The sequence below is a fragment of the Cuculus canorus genome, chromosome Z (assembly GCF_017976375.1).
Source record: "Cuculus canorus isolate bCucCan1 chromosome Z, bCucCan1.pri, whole genome shotgun sequence".
Classification (NCBI taxonomy): Eukaryota; Metazoa; Chordata; class Aves; order Cuculiformes; family Cuculidae; genus Cuculus; species Cuculus canorus.
The window spans coordinates 9,724,668-9,750,532 of record NC_071441.1 but is presented as its reverse complement, the minus strand read 5'-3'; the positions used below and the strand labels follow the sequence as shown (position 1 = coordinate 9,750,532).

Genomic DNA, 25,865 nt, shown 5'->3' with positions numbered 1-25,865 from the left:
TTTGGGTTTTTTTGTTTGGTTTTTGTCTTGTTGATTCTTTTTTTCTACAACTGGCATTCAATTCTAGGAAGACTTTTAATGCTATAAACCTTAACGTTAATAAAAGCCATTAAGAATAACAGGGCAAATGGTCCTAAATCAATCTACTTTTCTCATTGTAACCTATTAAAATTCAGGGTACAGGAAAATGAAACCAGAAAAGATCATTAGGGTAGGGATGGCATACATACACAAATACAGATGGAGAGTATGTGTACATCACCATGTGTTACTAATTTAGGGATCCTCCCAAGCAGTCTGGATGTCTAAGTGACACAACGCAACACAGCACCACAGCGACATGACATCAAATCCCAGAAGCACTCGGTATTGCCTGGTGACTATAGCAATTATCATCTGGTCTGAACTATTTTGGGAGAATTTACTCCTTGGCATCATGGAAAGCCCATGCTGGGGAATGAGCAGAAAGAAAGGCAAGCTAAAACCTTGCTAGTTGAAATTCAGCTGAACCCAGTGAAGGAAGAAAACAATTGAGATCTGCATCAAGCAATACTGTGAGAACAGGACTGGCCTGCATTCCTAACGTACAGTTTGTTCACATCATCATACCAAAGTAATAATGAGTTTTTTTGAGCCATTCATAAGGTCATTGTACACATCATCTTTTCTAAAGCCATCAGGTTTTTTTAGCAATTTCAAGGTAGAGCAGCTGGATTAGTTTATGGTAGGGTTATGTTCCTTGGAAATAAATATAACCTTTAATAAAGGTTACATGTTTGCAGCATTTCAAATGCCAAGATTTTATTTCTCTTTAAATTTCTCATAAAACTCAGCACTGTGTTTCAGATATTAGCTCTTGATATTGTAATATTGCAAGTATTTTTTTTTTAAACAAGGGATATTACTGGCCCTCATTGTCCTTGGAAAAGGTCTGAAAATTTTAAAACATCAAGGTGCAAGAATATGTCAGAACCTCTACTCAGGGAAACAAAACAAAATGGAGTCCTTTGCAAGAGACATAGTCCTGTTAGCCACAAAGTCTTGTCAGTTTTAAGAGACAATAAGATATTTTCTTCACTCTGATATTTTTCCCTCCAGTTCTTACTTTAGTTCTTTTGGAGATAAGAGAGAAGATCCTCAGACTAAGTAAATTATTTTGTCTTGGTTTTGCCACAGAAACAAGACTTGTCCAACCCAATGATGTAACCAGCACCGGTCAGACAGGACATGGTCTCTTGCTGTACACCTGGAACTACTTGTCTTTAAAATGCTGGGCATGTATCTGGAAGAGCACAGCTGAAAATTATTATAAAAGTATTTATTTCTACGTCTTTCTTCAGTGTATACCGTGTTCGGACCAAATAATTATTGACACTCTTACAACAGAATTTAAAAATCCATCATAAAAATCATTCATCTGGACAAAGTGTCAACAATGGGGCCATAATCCCTTTGCAGTTCATAATGCCCCCAAGGTCCAATTGTCTGCCTTTCCTGTTATGTATTGACATACAAGTATAAATAATATATTGTACAGACCTCATTCTCATATCGTTCCATTATTCTAATTAACTCTGTCTAGTTGAAGATTAACATTTTCCTTCCTAGGACATCAGTCAACAGTGTATCGGTACAGATAACAGAAATCTTTTGTAATTTAATACTTCCATGCTTGTGACTCCATTCTCCTCTAGGTTTTCTTTTCTTTATTTTTGGTTGTCGCTCAGTACAGTGTAGCAACATAAAAAATCAGGTTGAATTTTATGTGGGGAAACTAGTATTGGACTGTAGGCTACTCATCAACAGCACACTTCCTTGGACTGAGGAGCAGAAACCCAACTACTTGTTCAATTCTGAATTTTGAATAATCATATTGTACTGGTAAATCTTTTTTAAGAGTCATACATGTTTGAAAACTACAATAAAGGATTCTTGATTTATAATTGGTGTGAGGTATAGTGCAAATAATTACACAATATTAATGCTGATTAATAATAATTAATACTTTTAATTATTCTAAGTCTTAAATTGTTCAAGGAATACTTTGGCAATGTCCTTTTAATCACCATGAGAAACAGCACGCTCCCTCAAGCTTTTTTTGATACCTTAAAATGCAGTGTCTCTGTCTTTTTCATGTGTGTAAGACACAAATTGTTGGATGTGCTTTGCTCAACAGGCACTCTGATGTTTCCTGTTTCTAGTTTATACTATATTTGACACCTGATCATAAAGTTACAGATACAGGAATACATAGTATTGTGTTCAAATAAATGGATATTATGAATTAGCTATTGCAATGAACTAATACACTGCAGTGTATTAAAAATACACAAAGCAATAAATGTCTGGAGGAAGAAACAATCTCAGCTTCAGTGCACTTCCATTTTTCATCTCCACAGTTTTATATATATAGGGAGGCATATATTTTGACATATTTTTACTGTGAACATGACATTTTGTCTTAGAACTTGTTTAGAATTTGACAGGCTTATATTCTTGAACCCCATCTCATGGTAGTCTCAAGCTCTGCTGACAATGTCAAGGGCACTGGTGCTCCAAGAAGCTTTGTACAGCTGTGCTGATTAAAACCAATCAGAACCACTTTCTTTCTAATTATTTTTCTTCAAAAAAGTGAAAAAATTCTTACCATTTTTTCCTATCCTCCTTAAGCATGGTTCTCACTACTCATACTCTTAATCCCCATATATAAACCCCATAGCTTTCTTATAGCCATGTCCTTGAGCTTTTTATTTTGCACATATGCTTTTTTTCTTAAGCCATAACAATCTCCCCTAAAGCCAAGGCCCAAAGAAATAATCTACATTCCTCAAATATCCCAATTTATGCCTTCATGTGCACAGAGAACAAGCAGAAAAAAACTAGCAAAATAATTAGTCTCCTAATTTAAAAGAAAAGATTCTATTTCATTCTCTTCATGTCTTTTGCTTTTTCCCCCACCTGTCTAAATCCAAGACAAAACAGACTTCATTGGTAAGGCTCAGAAGGAAACCGTGTACTCCACAGAAAGGTACGTAAACGTTCTTTACAGAAATTCTCTCTTTTCAGTCCCTTAGTTTCACTGGATTTTTTAATTAATGCAGAGTTAAATTAAAAAAAAAATCCCCAGGAAATGGTAATCAAAAGAAATGTTAAAAATGGAAATTAACTGCTGAATATTAAATAAACAATACTTCAAACTTTCATATTTCACAGGCACTTAATTAAGAAGGATTTGCTGATTTCATCCTTGATGGCCTTAGCTACAGCTGAAAAAAAGAAAGCAAAAGACATTTAAAATCAGATTTTTAATAGTCAGTTCTCTCTGCAGCTGGTTCTGATGTGTATGAAATCAGGGATGGCTGTAAAAAAAGGAAAAAAAACCCAAAAAGAAGAGCAACTAATGTAATGAATCAATAGTTTTCAATTATGTGTACCTGGGAAAGGATGACAGTGCCTTCAGGATAAACAAAAAGCTCCAAAAAGCAATAGAGAAAAAAGGAAGGTAATGAAATCCATATCGACTGATTAACTTAATAATGCTTAAAAGAGAATCCAAACACTTGTGTTTAAGAGCAATTCCACCCTCTAGGATTCTCATACACACTGTATTGAGTTTGATTTTTTGTTCAAATCTTGCCACATAAGCAACTTAAATACATTAAAATATGAATATAGTTATTTTATGATGCTGTTCACCTTGTGACTTTCACTTTCAGGATAAGAAACTTTTTTCAAACTCAAAATCAGGATCTTTAGTCCAAGCCAGTCCAAGTCTAGGAGAGATTGGTGTTGACAACATTACAAGAAAGTGCTATTAAGGGGGTAAATAAGCATAGGAAATATAGAAACAAATTGGCTTTGTACACAGACCATGGACTAAGACAGCTGATAATTCAAGTATTCCACTAAATCAGCCTATATTTTCATTTGCCTTGACAGATCTTGCAGCTTGTAAAGCTTAATTTTTATTCATTTCTGCACACATCTTCATTAAAGAAAATGAAATCTATGAACCTCAGAAGACCTCTGCCTTTAGAAAGGCAAAAAATAGAATGGAATATAGCTGTGATTGGGACTCATGCAATCTATGGGATTTTACAGTAACATTTTAATCTAACACTCAAACCCAGTGCAAATTTATACTTCAAAATGCTCCCCCAGTTCTAACTAACTGTCTAAGCACAATGTAAAGCTAGCAAGATCTGTCCATGGCTGGGGATACGTTGGCTCCATATCAGGCAGCGTTAGTCTGGAAGTCATAAAAGCAACTTCACGCACTTCCTCTGTATATAACAAGACAGCATGGGAGACCGTGTCCAGCTGTTCTAACTTTGCACACTTCATGGAAATAAGAATCCTCTTAACCCATCCAGTAATTTACCGTAAGCCTTTATTTTCATCACCCTTCTGTAACTCAAGGGATGAACTCCAGCACTTGAAAATCTTCCTTCAGAAAGCAATGTGGGCTAGCAGCCATGCTCAGGGAGAATTACCTGTGTTTGTACAGTACACTGCCTATAGAAGTGGGGATAATTGTGCTTTTCTAAGCCATCCCAGCACTTCCTGGGCAGCACAGTTCTCTGCTGTTTTAAGTTGAGGGTGCCTTGGAAGTGCATTCTCACCTCTACTGCTCAGGAAATTATATTATAGAGAAAGGATGGTCATCATCAGCTCAGCTTTGCGCTATGAATATACCAGATCAATATTTAAACACCCTTGTTTAGTCTTTTGCTGCAACCTTTGTTGTCAGAGCAGTCAAGTTCAGCAGTTTATTACATAAAATCAGACTGAAATTCAAGAGAGCTGTTTCAGAGACTTTCCAGCAATATGCATATGTCCATAAGTGGGGTCTGGTAGACCCTAAGTGAAAACAGAACCATCACAAGGCTTGTTTAAATATATTTTACAAACCTCTTTTTACTTTATGCATTCTCCTTCCTAGCAAAAGCCTTTTTCCCTCCCCCTTTATGGAGTCTCATGAAGACTTTCACTAGTTAAGTGAAGAAGGGATAAACTCCATTTTTGGAAGAGGAATCTCAAGAAGATGCTGATCTTCTGGACTCATGAGAAAAACTAAGAACACCAAGAAAAATGAAGATGTCAATAGGCTACAGGGTATGGAAGATGGACACAGAGTGGTGAGACATTATTTTTGAAGTGCTGCAGTGGAGACTAAGGAGAGAAATCAGCAGGAGGGGATGTATGAATTAAATAAAGATCAATAGCAGAAAACCCAAATAAAGATAAGCTTCCAGAAGCATTTCCCCAGTGATTTTCAGAGTGTGAGCACTCCTACTCCATCCCAGTCACAGTCTGAAGACAGGTGTTCAAGCTGTGGGGTATGATCAATCCTGCCTCATTGCCCATCACTCACTCAGCTTCCTCTGATTAGCAGCATTTTCTGGTTCCTGCAGGTCTCTATGATACTTCCTACAGCCCTGTGACCCTACTTCCACTAGGAAGATTTTGTCTCTCAGCAAAAGCTGCTGTCCTTCACCTACTGCAGAAGCTGACTTGAGGAAAGCTCTGAAGGATATCTGATCAACTTTCCATCCTTCTCTACTAAAAATATTTCTACTTTCCAAAATAACCACCACTCGACAAATACCTATGCTTCTCCTTGTCCGATTTGGATGACCTACTTCTTTTTTTAGATCCCTTCTTTAAAAAGCTCCTTTCTGTCCATTTGGGATTTTTGTTATCCTCATCAAAAGGGAGACAGGGCCTCAGATCATTATGGCTCTCTTTCTGCACTCCCTGTTTGCTCTGTGGGACAGCACTTCTTGTCTCTGTAAGAGAGCTGCAGTATTGCCACCCCTCCCTTATGCAGTTCCCTTCTGCTTCCTGACACATTTCACATTAAACTCTCAGCTCTCGTAAGCTCTGACTGGATTTTCCTCATACTACTTTACTGGGAAAGTGAGTGTTTAAGTATTAAACTGGAGTTAAACAAATTGAACTTTAGTTCAAGGCTTGTAGTTCAGATAGAATAAAAGAGCATGCAACATATCCCAGATTTCTGGAAAAGATAAGCCTTGGAAATTCTCTTCTTTTGGAGAACAAAAATGAACACAAATAATGCTTTAAATTTCAAAACCTTAACTTAAATGCGAGGAAAAGATTAGGTTTTGTTTTCTTAGTAACACACTGGATCCAGAAGACTGTTTTACTGTGGCAGACAGCAGGAGAAACCCTTCCACAACCTCAGATAAACCCAGATTCCCCTCTAGCCATGCTTTTGTTTGTATATCTAAGCTTTGACTGCAGTAAATTACCCAGTGAAGAGTCTCCATGGAGACTGAAAAGTCATTTTAAACACCCATGACTTTCAGAATATAAATCTCTTTTAATATATATTGGATGAATTTTCAGCTAGAGGCAATATTTCCTGATCATTCTTGGTTATTTTTTTATTTTCTGTAATCTGCTCACACACATAGAAAATACAACTCTGTGAAGACTGTAAAAAAATGAATAAGTGTTCGTATTTAAGATGGACTACCAATATTGATTTTCTTTAACCTAGGAAGGAAATGTCTTTAAATTTGCTTAGAAACATAACTTTAACTACTACACAAGGTGTTGAGTATCTGTGGTTTAAAAGCTCAGGAAAAAAAAAAGTAGATTATAAAGGCAGTACTATAATAAAAAAGAAGAGAAGCTAAGATGGCTAATTTCAATTTAGCCATCTAAAAATATAATACAAAAGTGATAACTTATTATTTTACTTACACATATGCAACTTAGTCTCTCTTTTATTTTTTTTTTGTCGATTGCAGATGAAGGTTTCTTGTGGGTGACCTGTCACTGGACCTTAATGATATGTTTGCTGATTCTCTTCCCGGAACCAAAACTGAAAAAACTGATATTAAATATTATATCATAGGGAGGTTTGCATCCTCATTCTTTCTGGCTGGTTCATATTTTGTTTTCTCCTTTCCTACCAAAGACTGTAACTTTCAGTTCTGCTACCTTCTTGTTTGTAGCAAAGCAGCTGTAATATGCAGGCTCCTCTCACTGACTAGCAGCAGAAACTGCTAGAGTCCTGTTTTTTCTTCAGGATTGTTTTGAAACAGATTTTTTTTTAATTTAATTTTTCTTCCTTCAGTACACTTTGCCTCTGTTAATGTATACACATAGCTAAGTGTGAATTTCATGTGTTTAGTTAATATGGTTTTGCTACAGAGGTTTGCCCTCCAGCAGCAACAGGAAAAACAACCACCTCACAGGACAGATGCTAGTTTTGAGGTTTAGTCTGAAAGGCACAGCTTAAAATGTAGATACAGAAAAACTTGGGACATCGCACAGATTTGCTTCTGTCAAACTGGGCCTGAAATCAGTTTTGTCAGTATTATGGTTATCCAAGGGAGCCATTCCCTATCAATTGGGTTTTAATTAATACAGCACTCTTTTCCTTTGCTTTGAATAAAGCACTGTAAATAAAGCTTTATAGTTCAGGTGACATGAGGCAATTCAAGATAAAATACATTGATTTGTTCTTCCCCTTGGAGTATGCTCTTCTTATGATGTGAACTTAGGACAGAGCATGCTGACTACAATTAGAGGGGAGTGGAGAGCTTTTGAAAGCCTTCCCTTCTGTGAATATTGAGCAGCTATAACTTGTGACTTCATGGGTGAATCAAATTTCAGTTGCATTTTTTAAAATCTCAATGGCAGCAATAAAGAAGAAAGGATGGAGTAAGGTCACAGTTATCCCTGGTAGAGTTACAGCCGTCCTGACATGTAGCAGCATCTGCTTCTCCACGCTTTGCTGGGTGTTTCTAGGAGTTAAGCACAGACACAGGGCCTTCTACATCCCTCTCCCCAATTCCACATGTTTAGTCACTGAGATGGTCCTCAGTTGTTCAGCAGCCAGCACAGAGGAGGATCAAAGCAGAAAGGAAGTTGTTCCTCTGGTTTCTTTGGGGAGTTTTACAAGCAGCTTGTGACTTCCAAGGATCACCATTTTCTCTGCCAGATGTGCAAGGGTATCACATGATGTCTGGAGAAATCAGATGCCGTTGAAGTACATTTTTTGCTAAAGCTTATTTAAAAAATCACACAAAACCCTGGTTCAAACAGAAGAGAAGCTTCTGTCCTACTTATTCTCCAGAAAGAGAAGGGCCCTAAAACATCCTGTGCTGTGGGAAACATGAATGACTGCATAGAAGTCAAAACTCTAATTTGGACTAACAAGATATTTGCCCTTCTTTTTTCTTTATTTTATAGTAAGTCTGTATTTATAAACTTAGAAATTCACAAATGCTTATTTGTCTTTAATATGCTGTCAATTGAGACTAAGGGGACAGAGATTCTTTATAGATTCTTGGCAGAATGATGATGGTACGAAATCATAGTTACAATTAAAGCTTTATTTTCTTAACAGAATCTTATGATTAGTATAGCACAGAGTTTATGATTAGAACGGCATGGGATTTCTACCAGCAGAATCAATGCGGTACAATCTATAAGTAGTGTAATAAAGAATTTATACTATAGCTTAAATTATGATTGCTAACTACCTATTCCTTAACTTAACTAACATACTATTCTTCATAACTTAGAATCTCTGCAGATTGGGTCATATCTTAATACATGGTTTGCCGTATCAATATAACAGTCATAATCTAGAATCAAGAATAATATAAAAGAAAACCAGTCACTCACTCAGTCCTCGGGGGACACAAACAATGGCGGAGGTATCCTTGGCCACTGGGGTCATGGGTCTCACTGTCCAGCAGCAGCTCCTGTCCAGGTTCCTCACTCAAGACTTGGAGCTGCTTAATTTTATAGACAGTGCTCTGAGTGCTATTATGCTTCCCTGTTCTATGAGGAAGTCACCACCAGCACCTGGTCGGCTGAGTGCCTGCGACCCTCAAGGCTGGCAAGAAGGGGGGTGATCAGCCTGGCACCCAGGAACCCTGAGGTCAGGAGGGACAAGATGAAGAAATCGGTTTGGTTTGTCTGCTTGGTTCACAGGACTGGACTTTCAGGGCCTGATAATGAGGGGAAAGGGAATGAATACATAATCAGCTCAGTCAGAGAAAATGATGGCCATTTGCCTTATAAAATGGTGTTAGTTACGCTAACCACATTACCAGGGAATGGGAGCAGTGGGTATGTCACACCTGCATATGATAAAAATAGGTTTCCTGATGTAAACTCCTTCTTGAGGCTGTAATTTTGAGGATTTTGTAACAAAGAGAGAGAGCTAGGATGTACTACTTCTACAGGTCTGCTGAATTTGTATTAGACGTAGTCTATTCAGAAAATATCTGTGTCCTGAGATTCCTAAGAAGCTGAGATATACATTTCTTCAAGTACTATGCAATCTGCTCTGGCAACTAGCTGGAATCTACCACCATAATAGTTTTAAGATCTGTTTTAAGTCACTGTTCATGACTTCCTTCAAACTGAAATTTTCAAAAGTTCCATTGTTCATGACTCGATGTACTTCATGTGGATTTGGCAGTGGATCAAATAACATATGAGACTGGCAAAACTAGACTTCCTTTTTTTTAAAAAAAAAATATTGAAAACATTCATTATTATGCATTCACTATGAATTTCTTAGTTTTAATGGTCAAGGCATAGCAATACTCTGATGAAAGACACTCTGCAGGCCAGATCTAAATGGCATTAAGTTACACTTTGAAAACAACCACTATTACCATGTCACCTTGCCATGTCACTTTGCTGTTTAGGTTTCGATATAAGAACATTGACAGCATTTTGATCAGAAGGCTTGTACTCACCTACTTACAGCCTATATCTCACAAGCTATCATCTCCTTAAAACCGCCAGTGCTCGACACTCTAAACAAGCTATGCTGAGATTAGATGCGGAGGAAAGGAGGAATCAAAAGTGGAGGAAATAGCAGGAGAAAGGAAACAGCTCAAAGGGAGCAGAGGTGAGGAAGCTGAACAGGGAGAGGGAACCCAGTTAAATTTCTTCAGATCCCCACAAGGCTGTACACTGCTTTGCTGCTGACTTGCATGATCTCAGTTTTGTGGGCTTATTGAATGAGTAACCTCCAGGCAGCATGAATGGAACTGCTGCCTTTAGTGTAAGTGACCTATATCCAAATCCACAGAAGATAACTGCAAATCTGAAATTCCCCAAAGGAACAGCTCCTTCAGCAAATCTTAATGTTTGGTTTTGGTAAAAAAAGTAAATTTGCAACTTGAGTTGTGAGTGGGAACTCTTTAGGGACATTACTAAGTCACTGATAAGGCTCACAAGGTTTTGTCTGGCAGCAGAGCTTTCATTTGGGAATTATGAGAAATAGTATAACTTTATCAACATGCACAGTTACAGGGAGATAAAAAGAGTGTATTAGTTATTGCTTAGCTAATACAAACTATCATTGCAGCAAGATTTTACGACATTTATTACTGACAAAAATAAATATTTTGTGCTGGTGACAATATGCCAGGTTTTGTTTCTTTTGCTACAGGCTGTGCCTCTTTATAAAATCAGGAGATAGGCTAGACTAAATATACCTCCTTCAGCGTACAGTTAAATTACCATGCTTAAGTTTGTTTGTCTTCCTAATAAAATGTGGCAGCTCACTACTTGCCTCTCAGAGGCATTTTCCAATTTTATTTTTTTTTAAAATAACAGCATTATCACATAATTCAGGAAAAAAACCAGACAAAACTGAAAATCTCATTAGAAGTATCTTAGCATAGTCTACTTAATGGGCAGCAGTTCGGCACAGCAGCTTTTATATGTTAATCTGATCATCTGGTTTGCTTTCATCTACCTCAGTGTAACCCTCAGTGACCTTATCTGAAGAGCAGGATCTGGTGCAGAACAGAAGACACCTTCCTTTAACAACAGTTCTCTGACTGGCTGCTTATCTATATTGCTCAGTAGCAGTGCAGGAAATTCCTCTGTGAAATTTCCAGTCCAACAAAGCGAGGTTATGTTCACACTGTCACATTTGCACTATTACTATTAATTATTTATGTTTAGTTTGGTTACCAGCTGAGAGATAGCAAGATACAAAACAGGTATGTTCTGTTTCTTGCCGTGTGACTGTAAAGAGCAATGGGCAGAAACTCATGAACTAGAGGATAATTTTGCCACATATACTCCTGGGAATTAGAACTGAAGCATGGCAAGAGTTAAGCCAGACCCTTTGTCTTGTCAGATGTAAATAGTAGCCAGGCAGGATTCGCTAGTTTGTCATTTTTTCCAAAATACAAGATTTTGGTGGTTTCATATCAGACAGGACCGACTGCCAGGTTTTAGACAGAGGAAAATGGGCTTAAGAAATGAGTGCTGAAGCCTTTCTCAGTACTGCCCAGCACCAACAAGAAGAAATTAATCCCCAGATCAATTATCTGTAGTCCTTATCTGTAGGGGTGATGGCTGTAGAGGACATGCAGTCACAGTCATGATGTTGTTACCAGCCTGTAACCGGTGCTAACAGAGAGGCTGCAATCCATAGTGCTGCAAGAAGCCATGTCTCGTTATGGTGAACAGAAATCCTAAATAACTACCATGTAAGCTGAAGTAAAAAAAAAAATAATAGGTAGTTATTTAAACCACTCACTAGGCCACACAGGTCCAGTGGAAGTTAAGCATGACTTTATTTTGCTCATTAATTCCTGAAGCATATTACTGACACGAGCTCCACTGAAGAGCTTTGCTCAGCCACCAGTGACTGAACAGAATCTGGGTTAGTGAGCGCTATCAACAGTTTCATGATGGTGCTGTCCAGTATCAGGTTGAGGGAAAACAAAGGCATGGAACATCCTGAGAGAAAACTGTCCAGGCTGTGAAAAGAGCAAGCATGAGCAAGGGCCGACAGGACCAAGAACCAGACGTGGATAATTTCAGTTCCACGGATGTGTGGGTTTTTTCTGTGGTCTAAGAGCATAAAAATAGGAAAGAATCAAGAAAGTAATGAAAATGTAACATCTGCCTTTCCTGATTAGCAACTAGAATATGTGAATAATTTTTTGACAGTAAACCTACTGAAAACATTTTATAGTGAAGTTTGAACTTTTAAATCAAAGGTCTACCATTTCAAGACAAAAAGACTCAGGTAAGGATTTGCATAAATTTTGATGTGTAATATGCATATTTAAATTCAGGATTTAATAGAAAGGAAAAAACCAAGAAAATACCTTCATCATGCTGTGCTGCTTAAGCCTAACATCAGATCTATTATCGGGAAGGGCTTGTATGAGAACAGGAATATGCTCTTTACTGTCACTAAGGGTTTTCTGGGCAAACCTAAATCCATGTATTTGGCAATGTCAGTGACAGCGAGGGTAATACATTACTTTCCGACACATCTAAAATTTGAAGCAGCCAATAAATAGTTTGGATGACATTGAATATTTTTTGTTGAGCTGTCATAAGTGCTAGAAATTACCTGCTGAAAATTATAGAAACCTGTAATTAAAAAAAACAAACCAATCTATTTGCACCCATCATAGATGCTTTTGGGGATTTTGGTTTTTTTTGGAAGGGAAGATTCCATTGCAGTACATGCTGCTTCTCAGATCTCTAGGGATATGTCTCACCCCTGAGTTTGATATGCAGGGCTACTCTTTTTTTTTGTATGCTGGGAGAAACATTATGGAAGACGTTAGGGTGGGTCTGTGAAACTGGAAAGTATGTAGTTTGTCATTTGTAAGCCAAAGTCTGATGACAGACTTTTGAGGGAAGAGATAAGATGTCATCTCAGAGAACTAAGTTTTCTGTATGCAATTTACTACATCAAGAATTCCATACCAAACAATGGGTGAAAAAAATGTCTAAGCCAACTGACCTGGAACACAGAGTTTTGTTTAAATATTTTAGAACATGTGTGCCACCAAGTATAAATTTTTTATGAACATCTTGGTACTATTTTGAGTGAGAAAAAATACTGTTTTTAGAAAAATAATCTAATTTGTCACTGGTCTAAGTTCTTACAGGAATAAAAAGTGAAAAGAAAAGTACAAAGAGGTTTACTATAATTTACAGTGAAAATTAAAAGCAAAAGTTGTAAAGTTCATTAATTGAAACCACTAATAATATTTCAAATAGTAAAATGTGGGTTTTTTTCCTGTAGTTAAGTCTGTAAAGAATACCAGCCTTTTTTCCCCTTATGTTCAACTGATTTGCAGAAGAAAGACTGAGACACAAATGAAAAAATCCATCAAACTGTGATTCTTTTGAAATAGTAATCCTTAAATGTCACCCACTTCTTTTCACAGATGAAAATTATTTGTGCCATTTAAGCATTTCATTCTTCTGTTTGAGGTAGGAGAGTGACATGAAGCTATCCACCAATGGCCAACTTCTAGCACCTGCTTTGCTGAAAACAAAGCTTTGAGGACATTCCACATTGATCCATTAACGTGCTAGTGTAGTTTGCAATTTTGTTTTTTCTCTTAATAACAATTAAAAAAATACCATCACTCCTTTTAGTACAGAATATACATGACAGAACACAGAAAAAACAATTTCTAGCGTGCTGTAGCCATAGCTGCTAACTTATAATTCACTGGACATGGTAAAAGGAAAGAAAGGGCTAATTATTCGAAGAAACAGAACAATTTTTTCCACGTTTTCAGAATGAGAACTAGTATCATATATATCCTGGTATATCTAGTAAATCTAGCTGCCAAATGCCACGTTATAGTGAATGCTTATATTTTTAAAGCCTCAATTTTGAATGTTACCTTGTATAGATAGTAGCATACTATCTACTATGTATACTACTTCAATGTACAGCTTTAAAACAATCACAAACGATACCTTGAACTATTTAATTCAAGCTATGCATATTATAGGGAAAAAAGCCCCACATTTCTGGTAATGGCTGAATTCGTATTGCACAGCTCAGGGGCTGCCCTGATTCTTCCTGATGGCTACTGTTTCCCTTCTGTTGTCCTTGCCAATAATCACCTCCCATGTGTTATGGGCACAGACAAAGGACACACAATCAGTATATTGCTTATTAGTAAATTGTGTAAATAGTTACTATAGAAATACAGAAGCAAACACAGGACAACCGATTTCTTAAAATCACAAATTTCCTGCTGTGTCCTAAGCCTCTGTCTCCTTCATAAAACAAGCAGTTAATGTACCTTTTGCCAGCTGATTGCTTCACAAAAGTGATGAGTTTGGGCAGAATGATAGGGAGGAGTTGTTTAATTGATACTAGGAAAAAAGCAAGAGAGTAAGAGGAAAGAGAAGCACCTTTACTGGAAGAACCTCTGCATTTCTTAAGACGATGAGAAACCATAATCCTTTCCAGTTAAAAAAAAAGATACATATTTTTAAGAAATACTTTATTTTTTTAAAGAATGAGCGCAATAGAAGTTTTTCCTAGGATGCTGTCCTCCCTGCTTCTCCAGGCTTCAGCAAAAAAATGCAGAAATAACTGATTCTGTAGATCCTGAGAGGCTTACAAAACACGAACTGTCTGAAAACTGCAGCAATTCAAAGCCTCTTAGGCTCCTTCAACCTTGTGTGTCTTCTGAAGAAGCACCCCTGAATCTGAGACTTCAGCAACACAGAATTCTCATATTTTGAATTCCTGCACAAGGAAGCCCTCCACAGCAGTGCCCTCAGCAGTCATCAGACAATGATAAAGATATTGCCAGACAAATACTGGAAGCTGGGACAATGTTTTCAGGTGCAGAGAAGCAAATTAAAGTGAGAGCAAATAACTACATGCAATGTACTCTCTGTCAACTTAGCAAAGATTCAAGTCCAGGGTTTCAATCTAGAACATAAAGCTTTAGGCTTTTAGACCATAGTTCACATTCCTGCTGTTTCTGATCTAGCCAGAGACTGTGTTAGAAATATCCTGACTATAAATAGCTCATTGACTCCAATTAAGCCATTTTAAATCTGGAAATGTTGCATTTATAAAAACTTAAACTCAAAAGCATTTATTTTCCTAGCATTTCTATAGAATTTGACACACTGAATTGACAGCATTTGCAAAGACAGTTCAAAGCCTTCATCTTCTCCTTTCTACCAGTAGGCACCACTGCCATTAAGCTAACACTTCATGTGGACTGAACCACTAAGATGAAAGGGACGATAACAGTTCCTAGTGAAATGTAATAATGGAATATGCTAACTAACATAAATGGTGGTAGTATAAAAAGAGTAATGAATGCAGCCACTGTGATATTATAATTGAACTAAAACAAATATGCATTGAAGTGGGATAGAACCACTCCCAATACTAACTTATTTCCCCTTCAGATTTATTGACAAGGAATTTTTAAAGAAAATTAGACTCGACTAATTATTTGAAATGTGTGGATGCTGTCCAAACAATTCTGCTAAATGGGATGTTTCTGTTGTTCCCTGTTTCTAATTTCGGCCAGGCAGAAAATGATGCCCTACAAGTGGTTCCTATTTATAGGATGTAAATCTGTTCCCAAAACCATATCTTTTTAGGGTGGCATGACCAATATGCACCAAAATACTGCAAGGTGCACACCTTGCACTTGCAGCATTAGCTGCACTTCTGAAGGAAAAAGCCTCCTGGAAAGGAAGCTTCAAAATCTGGGTGGAGCTTTGTAGGAGATCTTCTAAGTCAGAACATGTTTGATATGCTGTTTCTAATAGCAACCAGATTTTCAGCACATATCCATTCACTCTCACTGAATTAAACCACAAACTGTTGCTCCTTGTGAACTTCTGAAAATCTGTTATCTATAAAGGATAATACCACTAACTGTTGTGACAGCATTTTCTTCAGAGAAAACACATTCAGGGACTGGCCTGAAATTGAAGAGCAATACTCTTCAATTATTTTATTAAAGTATTAAATCATTTAGATTAACTGCTGATGAAGTCTACATGTGATACAAAAACACATCCAAATGGTAAAAAATTATTAAGGACCTATCAGTTTTGTTGGTCAGTGTGCAGGCTAGGCTCATTTAAACAGCATCTGTTGTAACGTGTGCGAAAGCATACAGGGAGCACAGCTATTCAGAAAACACAGGTTACCTGAACATACCCTAGAGAGCAGTGATTCTGAAGTGACTGAACAACTACCAGACACAAGCACTGGCAGTGTTATCATCCTCTGGATGAGACTAAAGGCAATGAATGACTGAGTGTACATCCACCAGAACTATCAGAAGCACCAATGCAAGATTTAACATGCAAAACTCTCTGTATCTCAAAAAAAAAAAAAATCTCAGTTTAGATTACAAATCTTGTTGCTACTGCCATTTCTAATCTTGTAAGTTTTTTAACTAGGGAACATAAGATATGAATGCTTCTTGAAGTGTCCACAGTTTCAGTGTGACTGAAACTTATTGGGACTTCAAGTCATTTGACTAAGGTTTCAGACACCATTTTCTTAGTCTCACAGAGTGGTGGACAAATGTTTGGCTAAAACGTTTAGACAAAAGTATAGATACTGATTTTTTTTCTTAGTGTAAAATGTTAATAGTCAAATTAAATATAGAATTTCTCACAGCTGAATAGCCACATGCTGACCTAGGCACAACGTCTGGAAACAGGACTATCCATCTGCTGTTATAAAGGAGAAATGTCAGCCAGTCTTCAGATTGAAAAAAATGCCATTCAGAATGAGTACCACTACTTTGAACTAGCTGCTTTTAAAGAATCACCCCAACACACACTTTAAACCAACCTCCCTCATCCAGTTCTAATAGGCAAGTGTAGATTGTCCTGACTGCTGTGCAGTTTATAGATTGAGACCCGAAGCTGATGAGATTTAAGCTTGGATTTGGCCCATTGTGTACATACTTGAAAGGGCACCAATGCCTTCAGAGGCACATGTTTCACAGAGAAAAGTATTTTAAGCCCCTGAGAGGCTTAAAAGCTGCCACTTCTCTTCCCCCCATAACTTCCACAAATGCACAGACACCTGCAGATAGCCTTGCTTGCTTTCCTGCAGCACTGGTAAACGTGAATTTTCCTTGACATCTCTCACATTCAGAAGCAAGCTGCAGTTTTGTAATTACTATCAAAATTGGATCATGGGCTAATAAAAATCAATTATCAGCTAAGAGATGGGAGAAATAAAGCCAGGGAAGAACAGCAGGGCAGCAAATGAGCTCCTGAAATTGAAAATAAAAATAACAAGCAAATCTATGTCTCATTCTGACAAGCAAGGCACTCTGCCTCTCTGTCACTACTTCCACCATGGAGATGACTGCTCAGTAGTTCTTGGGACATACATAATCACACAATCACTCTTATCCACCAAATTTCTATAGTAGCTGCCAACTGTTTGCATAGCTTCCAGATAAAAATGATAGAAAAATCTTATTTCACAAACTATTTTCAACCTCTATAGTTTTTAAATATTTTCTTGTATCATTTTACTGGTTTTGGTTTTTCTTTTTTAATTAGTGTGAGGTCTAGTTACTTTCCACCAAGAGACAAAGATTGCCAACCATACCAGAGATAGGAGGCAGGAAAACAAACAGGTGGGAAAATTAATAAGTACACTATTTACATTTGCTGTAAAGAACTTTTGTATTAGAGGAAACTAGATAATACATGGCAAGCCACCTGGTTTGCTCTGAGATTTGCAGATTACAGTTGTTCCTAGACAGGCATTATCACCCAGTTAACCCAGGGCTTCAATGGTATCAGCAGAGGCAAAGCAAGAAAGTGCTGCATCTGACAGGCCCAGGATGGTGTGTTGCTGGCAGCCACAGCTGCAGGTTCAGCTGGGAGGCTGGGCATACTCGATTCCCTGTTTTCACTGAACTTTAACAGCAGAATCTATGCACAACACATTCAGCTACCTCCTGTTAGATAGGAGATTATGTTTCATGCTGTAGAACAGAGCAGTACTCACAAATGTGTAACAGCAAGCACTCAGCATGATGCCTCCAGCTTGTACAAAATGGGAAGAACAGTCCTTTGGCATAACAAGTCACAGTGAGTAAAGATGTCTTCCCCTTTGAGTACCATGCAGAGAATCCTCTCAAATAAATTCAGTTGTCTAAAAGCTAGTTATCTGGTTTATAGTAGTCATGTAAGTTCATTGATTCTCTAGTAAATGGGAAGATATGCTCATAAGAGCAGTTTGGTGGAGAGTCATACAAATGATCGAGAGGAGAAGGTAGTACACACTGGAGTTGCCCCTTTGCTCTGGATGCCTAGTGCTTACACAGAAAATGCTGGGCAACCCAAGATTCCATTTACTGTAGAGCAGAATAAAGCTAAGGTTCTCAGTTCTTATTTTCAGAGTGGAGAAAGACCAGGCTTAGCATACATAGAACAGGAAAATCTCCAAATATAGAGAGGGAAGGGGCTCCATGAATTCAGTGACACTTTATACCACAGTAACAAGTATAAGAATTTGAAAGAGAGAAAGTTTTTACTTGAGAACTCTGACGATAGGCAACAAACAGGCACCACAGATCACACTTTAATTGTGAAATACATTTCTGACCTTGCCTACCTGGAAAAAAGTAAATAGTAAAATTTTTTAAAAAAGTAAACAGTAAAATAATAATAATAATAAAAAAGAGTAAATAGTAGTGCCTATTTAAAACAAATTTACAAAAGCCAAAGAAACATCCTGAACAAATCACACAAACTCTAAACAAAATCCTCTCTTATGTACAATTCTCCCACTGGAACAGCACACAAGAGAGCACACGAGCACACATGACAAATACTATTCATATCACTCAGAACACTGCTAAGAGGCTTTCAGGTATTAAAATAACTCATAAAGGAAAAGATCATCGAGATTAACTCTATATTTCCTTTTGGGTCAGCTTTACTTAAAACAAAAGCCTTAGATTGTTTGGATCCTGACTGACACATGTCTGAGTAAAATGACACACTTTTGTGGAGACATCTTGACATTCATAAACTGTGAGGTAATGTATGTACCAGCCATTTTAGGTTCCGCTGTTCTGATGAAGTTTGCTTATCATTTTTACACTGGAGACACATGACTGGCAGCATAATAATCAGCTACAATTAAAAGCAACATGATAAAAAATTAAATTAAAAGACAAACTCCACATGTGGTATCCCATTTTTTCCATGTAAAAGGCTCTGGGGAGACCTTATGGCAGCATTCCAGTACTTAAAGAGCGTCTAGAGGAAAGATAAGGAGGGGTCTTTATCAGGGAGTGATAGAATGAGGGGTAATGGCTTTAAAATGAAAGAAGGCAGATTAAGATTAGATATTAGGAAGAATTTTCTTTACTGTGAGGTTGGTGAGGCACTGGCACTGGTTACCCAGAGAAGTTGTGGAGCCTCCATCCCTGGAGGCATTCAAGGCCAAGCTGGATAAGGCTTTGAGCAACCTAATCAAGTGTAAGGTGTCTCTTCCCATGGTAGGGAGATTGGAACTGAATAATTTTTAAGATTCCTTCCAACCCAAACCATATGATCCTATGAAACAGGGAAATGCTTTCTGGTATCTTAGCAGTTACTCTCCACACTAGCAAGTTTCTGGATTTGTGATATAAATAACAAATTAACTGAAATCACAGAGAACACAGCGGTTACAATTAATTATATGCAACTCATTTTAAAGATTTCATTGTCTTTCCACAAAAGAAAAAAAAAAACCAAACCCAAAACTCACTATATACTTGGGCGTAGTAACACTTGATCTCATACTTGGAAATAAGTTTTCAAAAATAAATTACACTGTCACAGCAGGTCAGTGATAAGAAATAGTCTTTGTACTATTTAATATGAATCCCAAGTTTTACGTACCAATCCTGCACAGCATTGAAAGATTCTTCATTTGTGATGTCATACATTAAAATGAAGCCCATTGCACCCCGATAGTAAGCCGTGGTAATTGTCCTGTATCTCTCTTGACCTGCTGTGTCCTGAAACAATAACAAACAAAATTTGTATTTGTTGCAAATAAGTTAACAATTTTTTTTAACAGAAAGAAAACCCTGATGACAGTTATTGTACAACTCTGCAATCCTACTCATAAAACTAATCAAAGAGAGAACTCAGAATAACAGGAAAAAGCAGAATTCTGCATTGGATTATAATAGGAGGGGCACATCCATTCTGTCATGAAGTGACAGCTGAGAGACACAGAAAGTCATAGACCACTGTCACGTCAAATATCCTGAGTCATTCACTAATTCAAGTCATGTAACAACCTGAGAGCTGTGTAAGAGTCTCCTTCTTACGCTTTTTACTTTCCATACTTGACAGAGAGGACAGGTAAAATCTTATATCCTGGATGAAACACTTTCTGACAAAAAAGTCAAAGTCTAATTGTTCTGTTCTTGCAATAGACATCGGTGCTCATATCAGCTTTAGGACCAACACAGATCTGTCCTGACAAAATAAAAGCTGAAGGACAGTTCTTTTAAAGTAAAGATGATGCCCAACTAAAAAATAACCTCATTAGCAGTCCCTTACCTCAACTCAGTTTTCTCGCCCATTCTCTCTACCTCATTCAATTGCCTTTGAAGCAGGAAATGAAAGTCTCCCTTTCTCCTACTGCCTGCTTTATTTATTTCCAGTAAAAAACATTGAGGGCAGGGACTACCTGTTACTGCCTTTATACGCAATGTCTAGCATAATCATCCCTGTCTGCACTAAGATTGTGAGACAATAGCAATAACTAAAATACAGGAAATACATAACTACTTCCTGTTCCTGCATACCTATTTTTAAACCATAAACATTAAAAGCTTTAGATGAGACATACTTAACATTTCAGTTCAGTCCTGTAATTCTCCAACAGATCATCTGTGTATACCCAATTTTAGCAAAGTTTAAAACTAAATTTCATTATTTCATATTTTTTGATGGGATAAGAAATAGCTTATAAAACAGACAATTTTATTTAATTTGCCTTCCTAAGGAGAAAGAAGAATAGCCAGTGATAAACATTGCTTTATTTGGTGTGTTTTCTGAAATGGTTCCTGGGCTAGTAGTACTGCCTTGTGAACAAGAGAAAAATAGATTAAGTCGCCTCCTTTTTTACAATGGTATAATTCACCTTTAACAGATTGACAAATGGAGATTCTACATACCTCTAGAACCAGAGACCACTTATAGAATAAGAAAGACAAGCAAGTCAGTTACTGATACCAAACAAGGTCCTTGGTAAAATATATGGACTACACTTATTCTGGATTGCAGCTGCTGCTACTTTGATGTAGTTTCAGTGATCCGAGATGGAAAGCTAATGTAGAAGTTAAAATTCCAACCAGTGTCACAGGAAGGTAGGCTATGTTTCTGCGGAAAAGGCCTAGCAGACCTTAACTTTTTCTGCTTACGCTCTGAGCTGGCCAAGCCTTATACCAGCTGTGGTCTGGAGTTTGGACAGCTGCAATAACAGAACTGCTCCCAAATTTTCTGGTGGTATTACTGAATACTAAGGTATTAAGACCCTTGCCCTAAGTCTGTGCATATTCTCGTATTCAGAGTTCTCCAGCGTCCTTTCTCCATAGGTTATAGCTTGTCAATTACATGAATGTATCGTTGAAAGGTTTAGTAAAATAATTTCTTAGCAGAACAAACATCTGTCATTATTAAAACAATTTCTTCATAGTTCTTTTATGGAATAAGGTTTACTCCCACATGTTTTGGTGGCTTTGTTTATTTGATTTGATATTAGAGAAAAGAGAAGGGAGGGACAGAAGAAAAATATGGCCTATAGCAAGCACACAGCCTATCTGTACAAAAGAGGTAAGATTTTCAAACAAGTTTTGTCAGTGTCTATCTGCTTGTTTGTCAGTCAGACATGTATAGATGGAAACATGATGGTATTTCAAGCAAGGGCCACTGCTACTGAAGCAAATCTTATTTTGCTGCAGGTCATTTCCACTGAAGCCTGTCTGCAGATAAGAGTGAACACCTCTAGCAATATATCCATGTCAGTGAGGCTTCCTATCCAAGACATCAAGGAGATGCTTACAATTGTGTGGAATACAGGAAGTTAATAGTTTATAGGGCCTTAAAGTCTCAAAACACAAAAGAGAGAAACCAAGGTTCTGAGAGTAATCTTGAAAATAATAACTAGTAAGCCCACAAAGTACACCTAGTCAAGTTAGCTTAGCAGAAGTAAACCCTCAAACTTATTTTCTAGTGCATTCAATTGATTCTGTGCCTCTGCATTTCTGTCCTGGAAAAATCTGATATTCTGAGTCTCGTCATATTTTGTTTTCTAAGTTCCTGCTCCCAGAGTCCTGTGATTGTACCAGAACAGCAACTATTTTTTTCTTTTTTTTAATCCTTGTAGTCACAGATCAAAAACGTGTCCCAGTGCATAATGAAAAAACAAAAGCCACTTAAGATGGCCCACAATTAGTGTAGTAAGACTAAAACTTGTACTAAAACAAACATTATTGTGGAATGCTGACATCTGGCACTGAATTCTGGCAAAGCATGACAGGATCAGAACAACCTGCTTTTGAGTGAAAGAGATATAAAGAAATGTTAGATTTATAATAACATTACAAAGAACGGTAAACTTAGAAATCTGACACTCAAATACACTCACTCATCAGACTTGACAGAAAGTCTCCTTAAGCTCCAGGAGTATACTTGGTAATTTAGACACTAAACAAACAGTGGTTGTCATACATACAGTGAGAAAAGAATAGGTTGCAAGAGAGTCAAACCTAATGCTGTGAGACTTATGCCTATTAGGAAAAGAATGAAGTAGACCTGTTTCATCCATAGACCAAGCAGGTACTAAGCAGTCCTTCTCTCAATTGGTTTGGTGACTGTTAACGGTATTTGCAATTTGCTACTGTTTTGAACTTGTTCTTCCATCCACAAAGCAGTGGGTAGCCTAAAATAGATGTGTTCTTGCCCTATTATTAGTGTGATTTTTGGTTTGGGTTTTTTTTTAAGGAAATGGGGTGTTGTGGTGTGTTGCTTTGTTTTGGTAAGCTTTTTTTTTTTACAGCTGTACTAAAGCTTTTACATCTTCATATGGTTTTCAATCATTTCTTAAAGGCATTTGCCTCCCATTTAGCAGAGATGGGAAAAAACATTGAGGTACAACAGCAGATCAGAGACTTAGAGGCAAGCTGAATATTATCACATATAAAAAGAACAACGCTGAGATATATTGGAGTGACAGAGCATGTTCCTCTTCCCATTTCTCTATTTTGGTTATATACACACAAATCTTTTGGATTAACTACTTCTCTCTAGAACTTGTTATTAATAAAATAAGAATAATAAGCATTAACTTCCTTTCTCCCCTCTCATTCTACCCTATTCTGCATTTTGAAGACACCCTTCTCTAAGAATATTCATTACTCATATTTAATTAACTTGCCCTTATTACTCAGAATGAGGTGGGATCCATGGATTGAGAAAAGTCTGACAGGGCATTTTGATAATATCTCTATGTTCGTGGCTCATTGCACTGAACAAATCTGCATAATCATGTCATTATGTTACAATGTTATGCAAACCTTTGTCCACTGATTAGCACCTCTTAGCTATTGACAGCTATGAATATAATTCTTTTCTCATGACAACACCAAGCTTAGCACATTTTTGTTCAGGGCCATTTTTAGAAACACAGTTTTGTAACTCTCCAACTCTAAGAGAAAAATGAATAATTTGTACAAAGGACATTCTAAAGCCATAAACCCAAGCATTGTTGCAACAAACTCCATATCTGCTTTTCGTGATAAATCCCTGTGTTTAAATGTATGCTGAAGTTTCTGTCATTTGCAACAAATTACAGGAATGTTCCTGTTAAATATTAATAGCCTTCCAAACCTTTCCAGGAGTAAAATAATGCATTTCTGTGCACAATATTGAGTTTACAAAACATGCTTAAAGACTCATTAGAATTACCATCAACTTACACTTTTTACATAAAAATGTTTTAAATCTCCATTACCTATAAAACCGAAAAGAGACAATCTGCAATACAGGAAAAGCCATGTTTTACCTATTTAAAGCAAGAACTACAAATACAATATTTTTGGAAGAGTTCGGCTGTGGCTGAAGTTCAATTCCATTCAGAACTTCCATGAGGACTAGTAAAAGGCACAGATTAGAGCTTTACAAAACCTGCAGAATAAAAGTACCGGACTACAGTGTGGTCTGTGCTAAAAGACTTTCTTCCTGCCTTGGCAACATAATCCCCATTTCAGAGCTGCCTGGAAGATACCGTGTGCAGTGATCTGCATGTAACTTTTGTAGCCTCTTTCTTTGACTCTGACAGACATTGTCTTCTGGAGAAGAAAGATACCTAAAGAAATTCTGGGACCTCTTTCTATATCACACCTTAAGCAGGTATTTAGAGATTCTAAGCCTTATCTGAAAAAACACCTGGTGCTTTCTGTGGAACTTCACCAGTATCGAAGGCATAGAATGCTACCATCTTTTCTCCACTAGCAACACAGCCCCTTCATACCTTTCAGGGAGCTATTCCCTTCCCTGACACAGAATTATTGACAGCTGTGTTTGCAGGACAGTGGCATGATTAAATTAGATTTCAGCTAAATTGCTATATAATTTGGGTCCTGATCTCTCTTCTTTTTTAGCTAAGACTGGTTGAGTGCAATGTGTTTAGCGTATGTATAATCACATTCAGCAATTCTAATGACTTCTTCTTGATTTTAAACTCAAACTTTTGAGAAAACAGTCTCACCAGAAAGCATAAATGCAAAGGCTTAGTAGAGTAGAGTAGAGTAGAGTAGAGTAGAGTAGAATAGAGTAGAGCAGAATATAATGAGATGGTATAAAATATTTCAGTTGGAAGAGACCTACAAAGACCATCCATTCCAACTGCCTGACCACTTCAGGACCGAGCAAAAGTCAAAGCATGTTGTTACAGGCAGCATTGTCCATATGCCTCTTAAATGCTGAAAGCCTTGGGGCATAGACCACCTCTCTAGGAATCCTGTTCCAGGATTTGACCAGTTTCTTGGTAAACAAATGTTTCCTAGTGCCCATTGTAAACCTCCTCTGTCACAGCTTTGAACCATTCCCACATGTCCTGTGACTGGGTGGCACAGAGATGACGCTAGCCTCTCCCTCTCCACTTCCTCTACTCAAGAAGCCGTAGAGAGCAATGAGGTTGTCCCTCTCAGCCTCCTTCTCTCCAAACTACACAGAAGTCCACAGCTGCTCCTCACAGGACATGCTTTCCAGCCTTTCCACCAGCTTTGTTGCCCTCCTCTGGACGTATTCAAGTACATTCACATCCTTAAAAAAGTAACCCATTTATCCATAAATGCTAAATACAGAATAAATATAATATTTCTTGGTTTATTTTAGTAATAAGAATAATTGCCAAAAGCTATTTGAAATGTTTTGAATGCAAATATTTCAATAAAATAAAGCATGCTGTTTTTAAAGGTAGGATTTAAATCACATATAATGTATTCTAATTAGTGGTATTCTTCAGCTGTGATTTGCCAACTACAGGTATTTTTCCAGTAGCAGTTATTCTATAGTAATGCATCATAAAAGAATAGGAAATTACAGTCTAATGGAAGCTGTGAAATCCATAGCAAGTATAACTATAATCAGAGCTACATTAAAGCACTAGTTACTATAAAACCAGACATTAGGCTTATACACAGTCAAAGAACAGCCTAAATCCAAATTGAGCACAAATAACTTTCAAAGGGCTTTTCTGCCTACAGTGCAGCACTGACTACAGAGCAGTAGATGTTTGATGACAACAGTTCTGCTTTAATTTGTAGACTGTGCTATTTCTTCCCTAGTTTAAAAATCTAGTAAAATTAAGATGCAACTTCCTGGAAGCCACCACAGCTCTATCCCACTCTTCCTCAGTCTTCTAACTGTTACATAATAACTGTTTTATAGTAGTAGTAGGGTTCATTAATTATATAGTCACACACATGAATGTCTTCTTTTAGATATAAAAAATTATAAATACGTATTTGTATACAAAATGA

At 37.2% G+C, this 25,865-nt stretch overlaps 1 protein-coding gene across 1 annotated transcript in view; it reads right to left on the bottom strand.

Moving 5' to 3' along the window:
- Positions 1 to 25,865, bottom strand: part of RAB3C (RAB3C, member RAS oncogene family) — a 124,152-nt gene that overhangs the window by 51,951 nt on the left and 46,336 nt on the right. Inside the window, exon 3 of the mRNA XM_054055113.1 lies at positions 19,705 to 19,823. Within this exon, the coding sequence (XP_053911088.1) occupies positions 19,705 to 19,823 (119 nt within the window). The remainder of the gene's footprint in view (positions 1 to 19,704; positions 19,824 to 25,865) is intronic.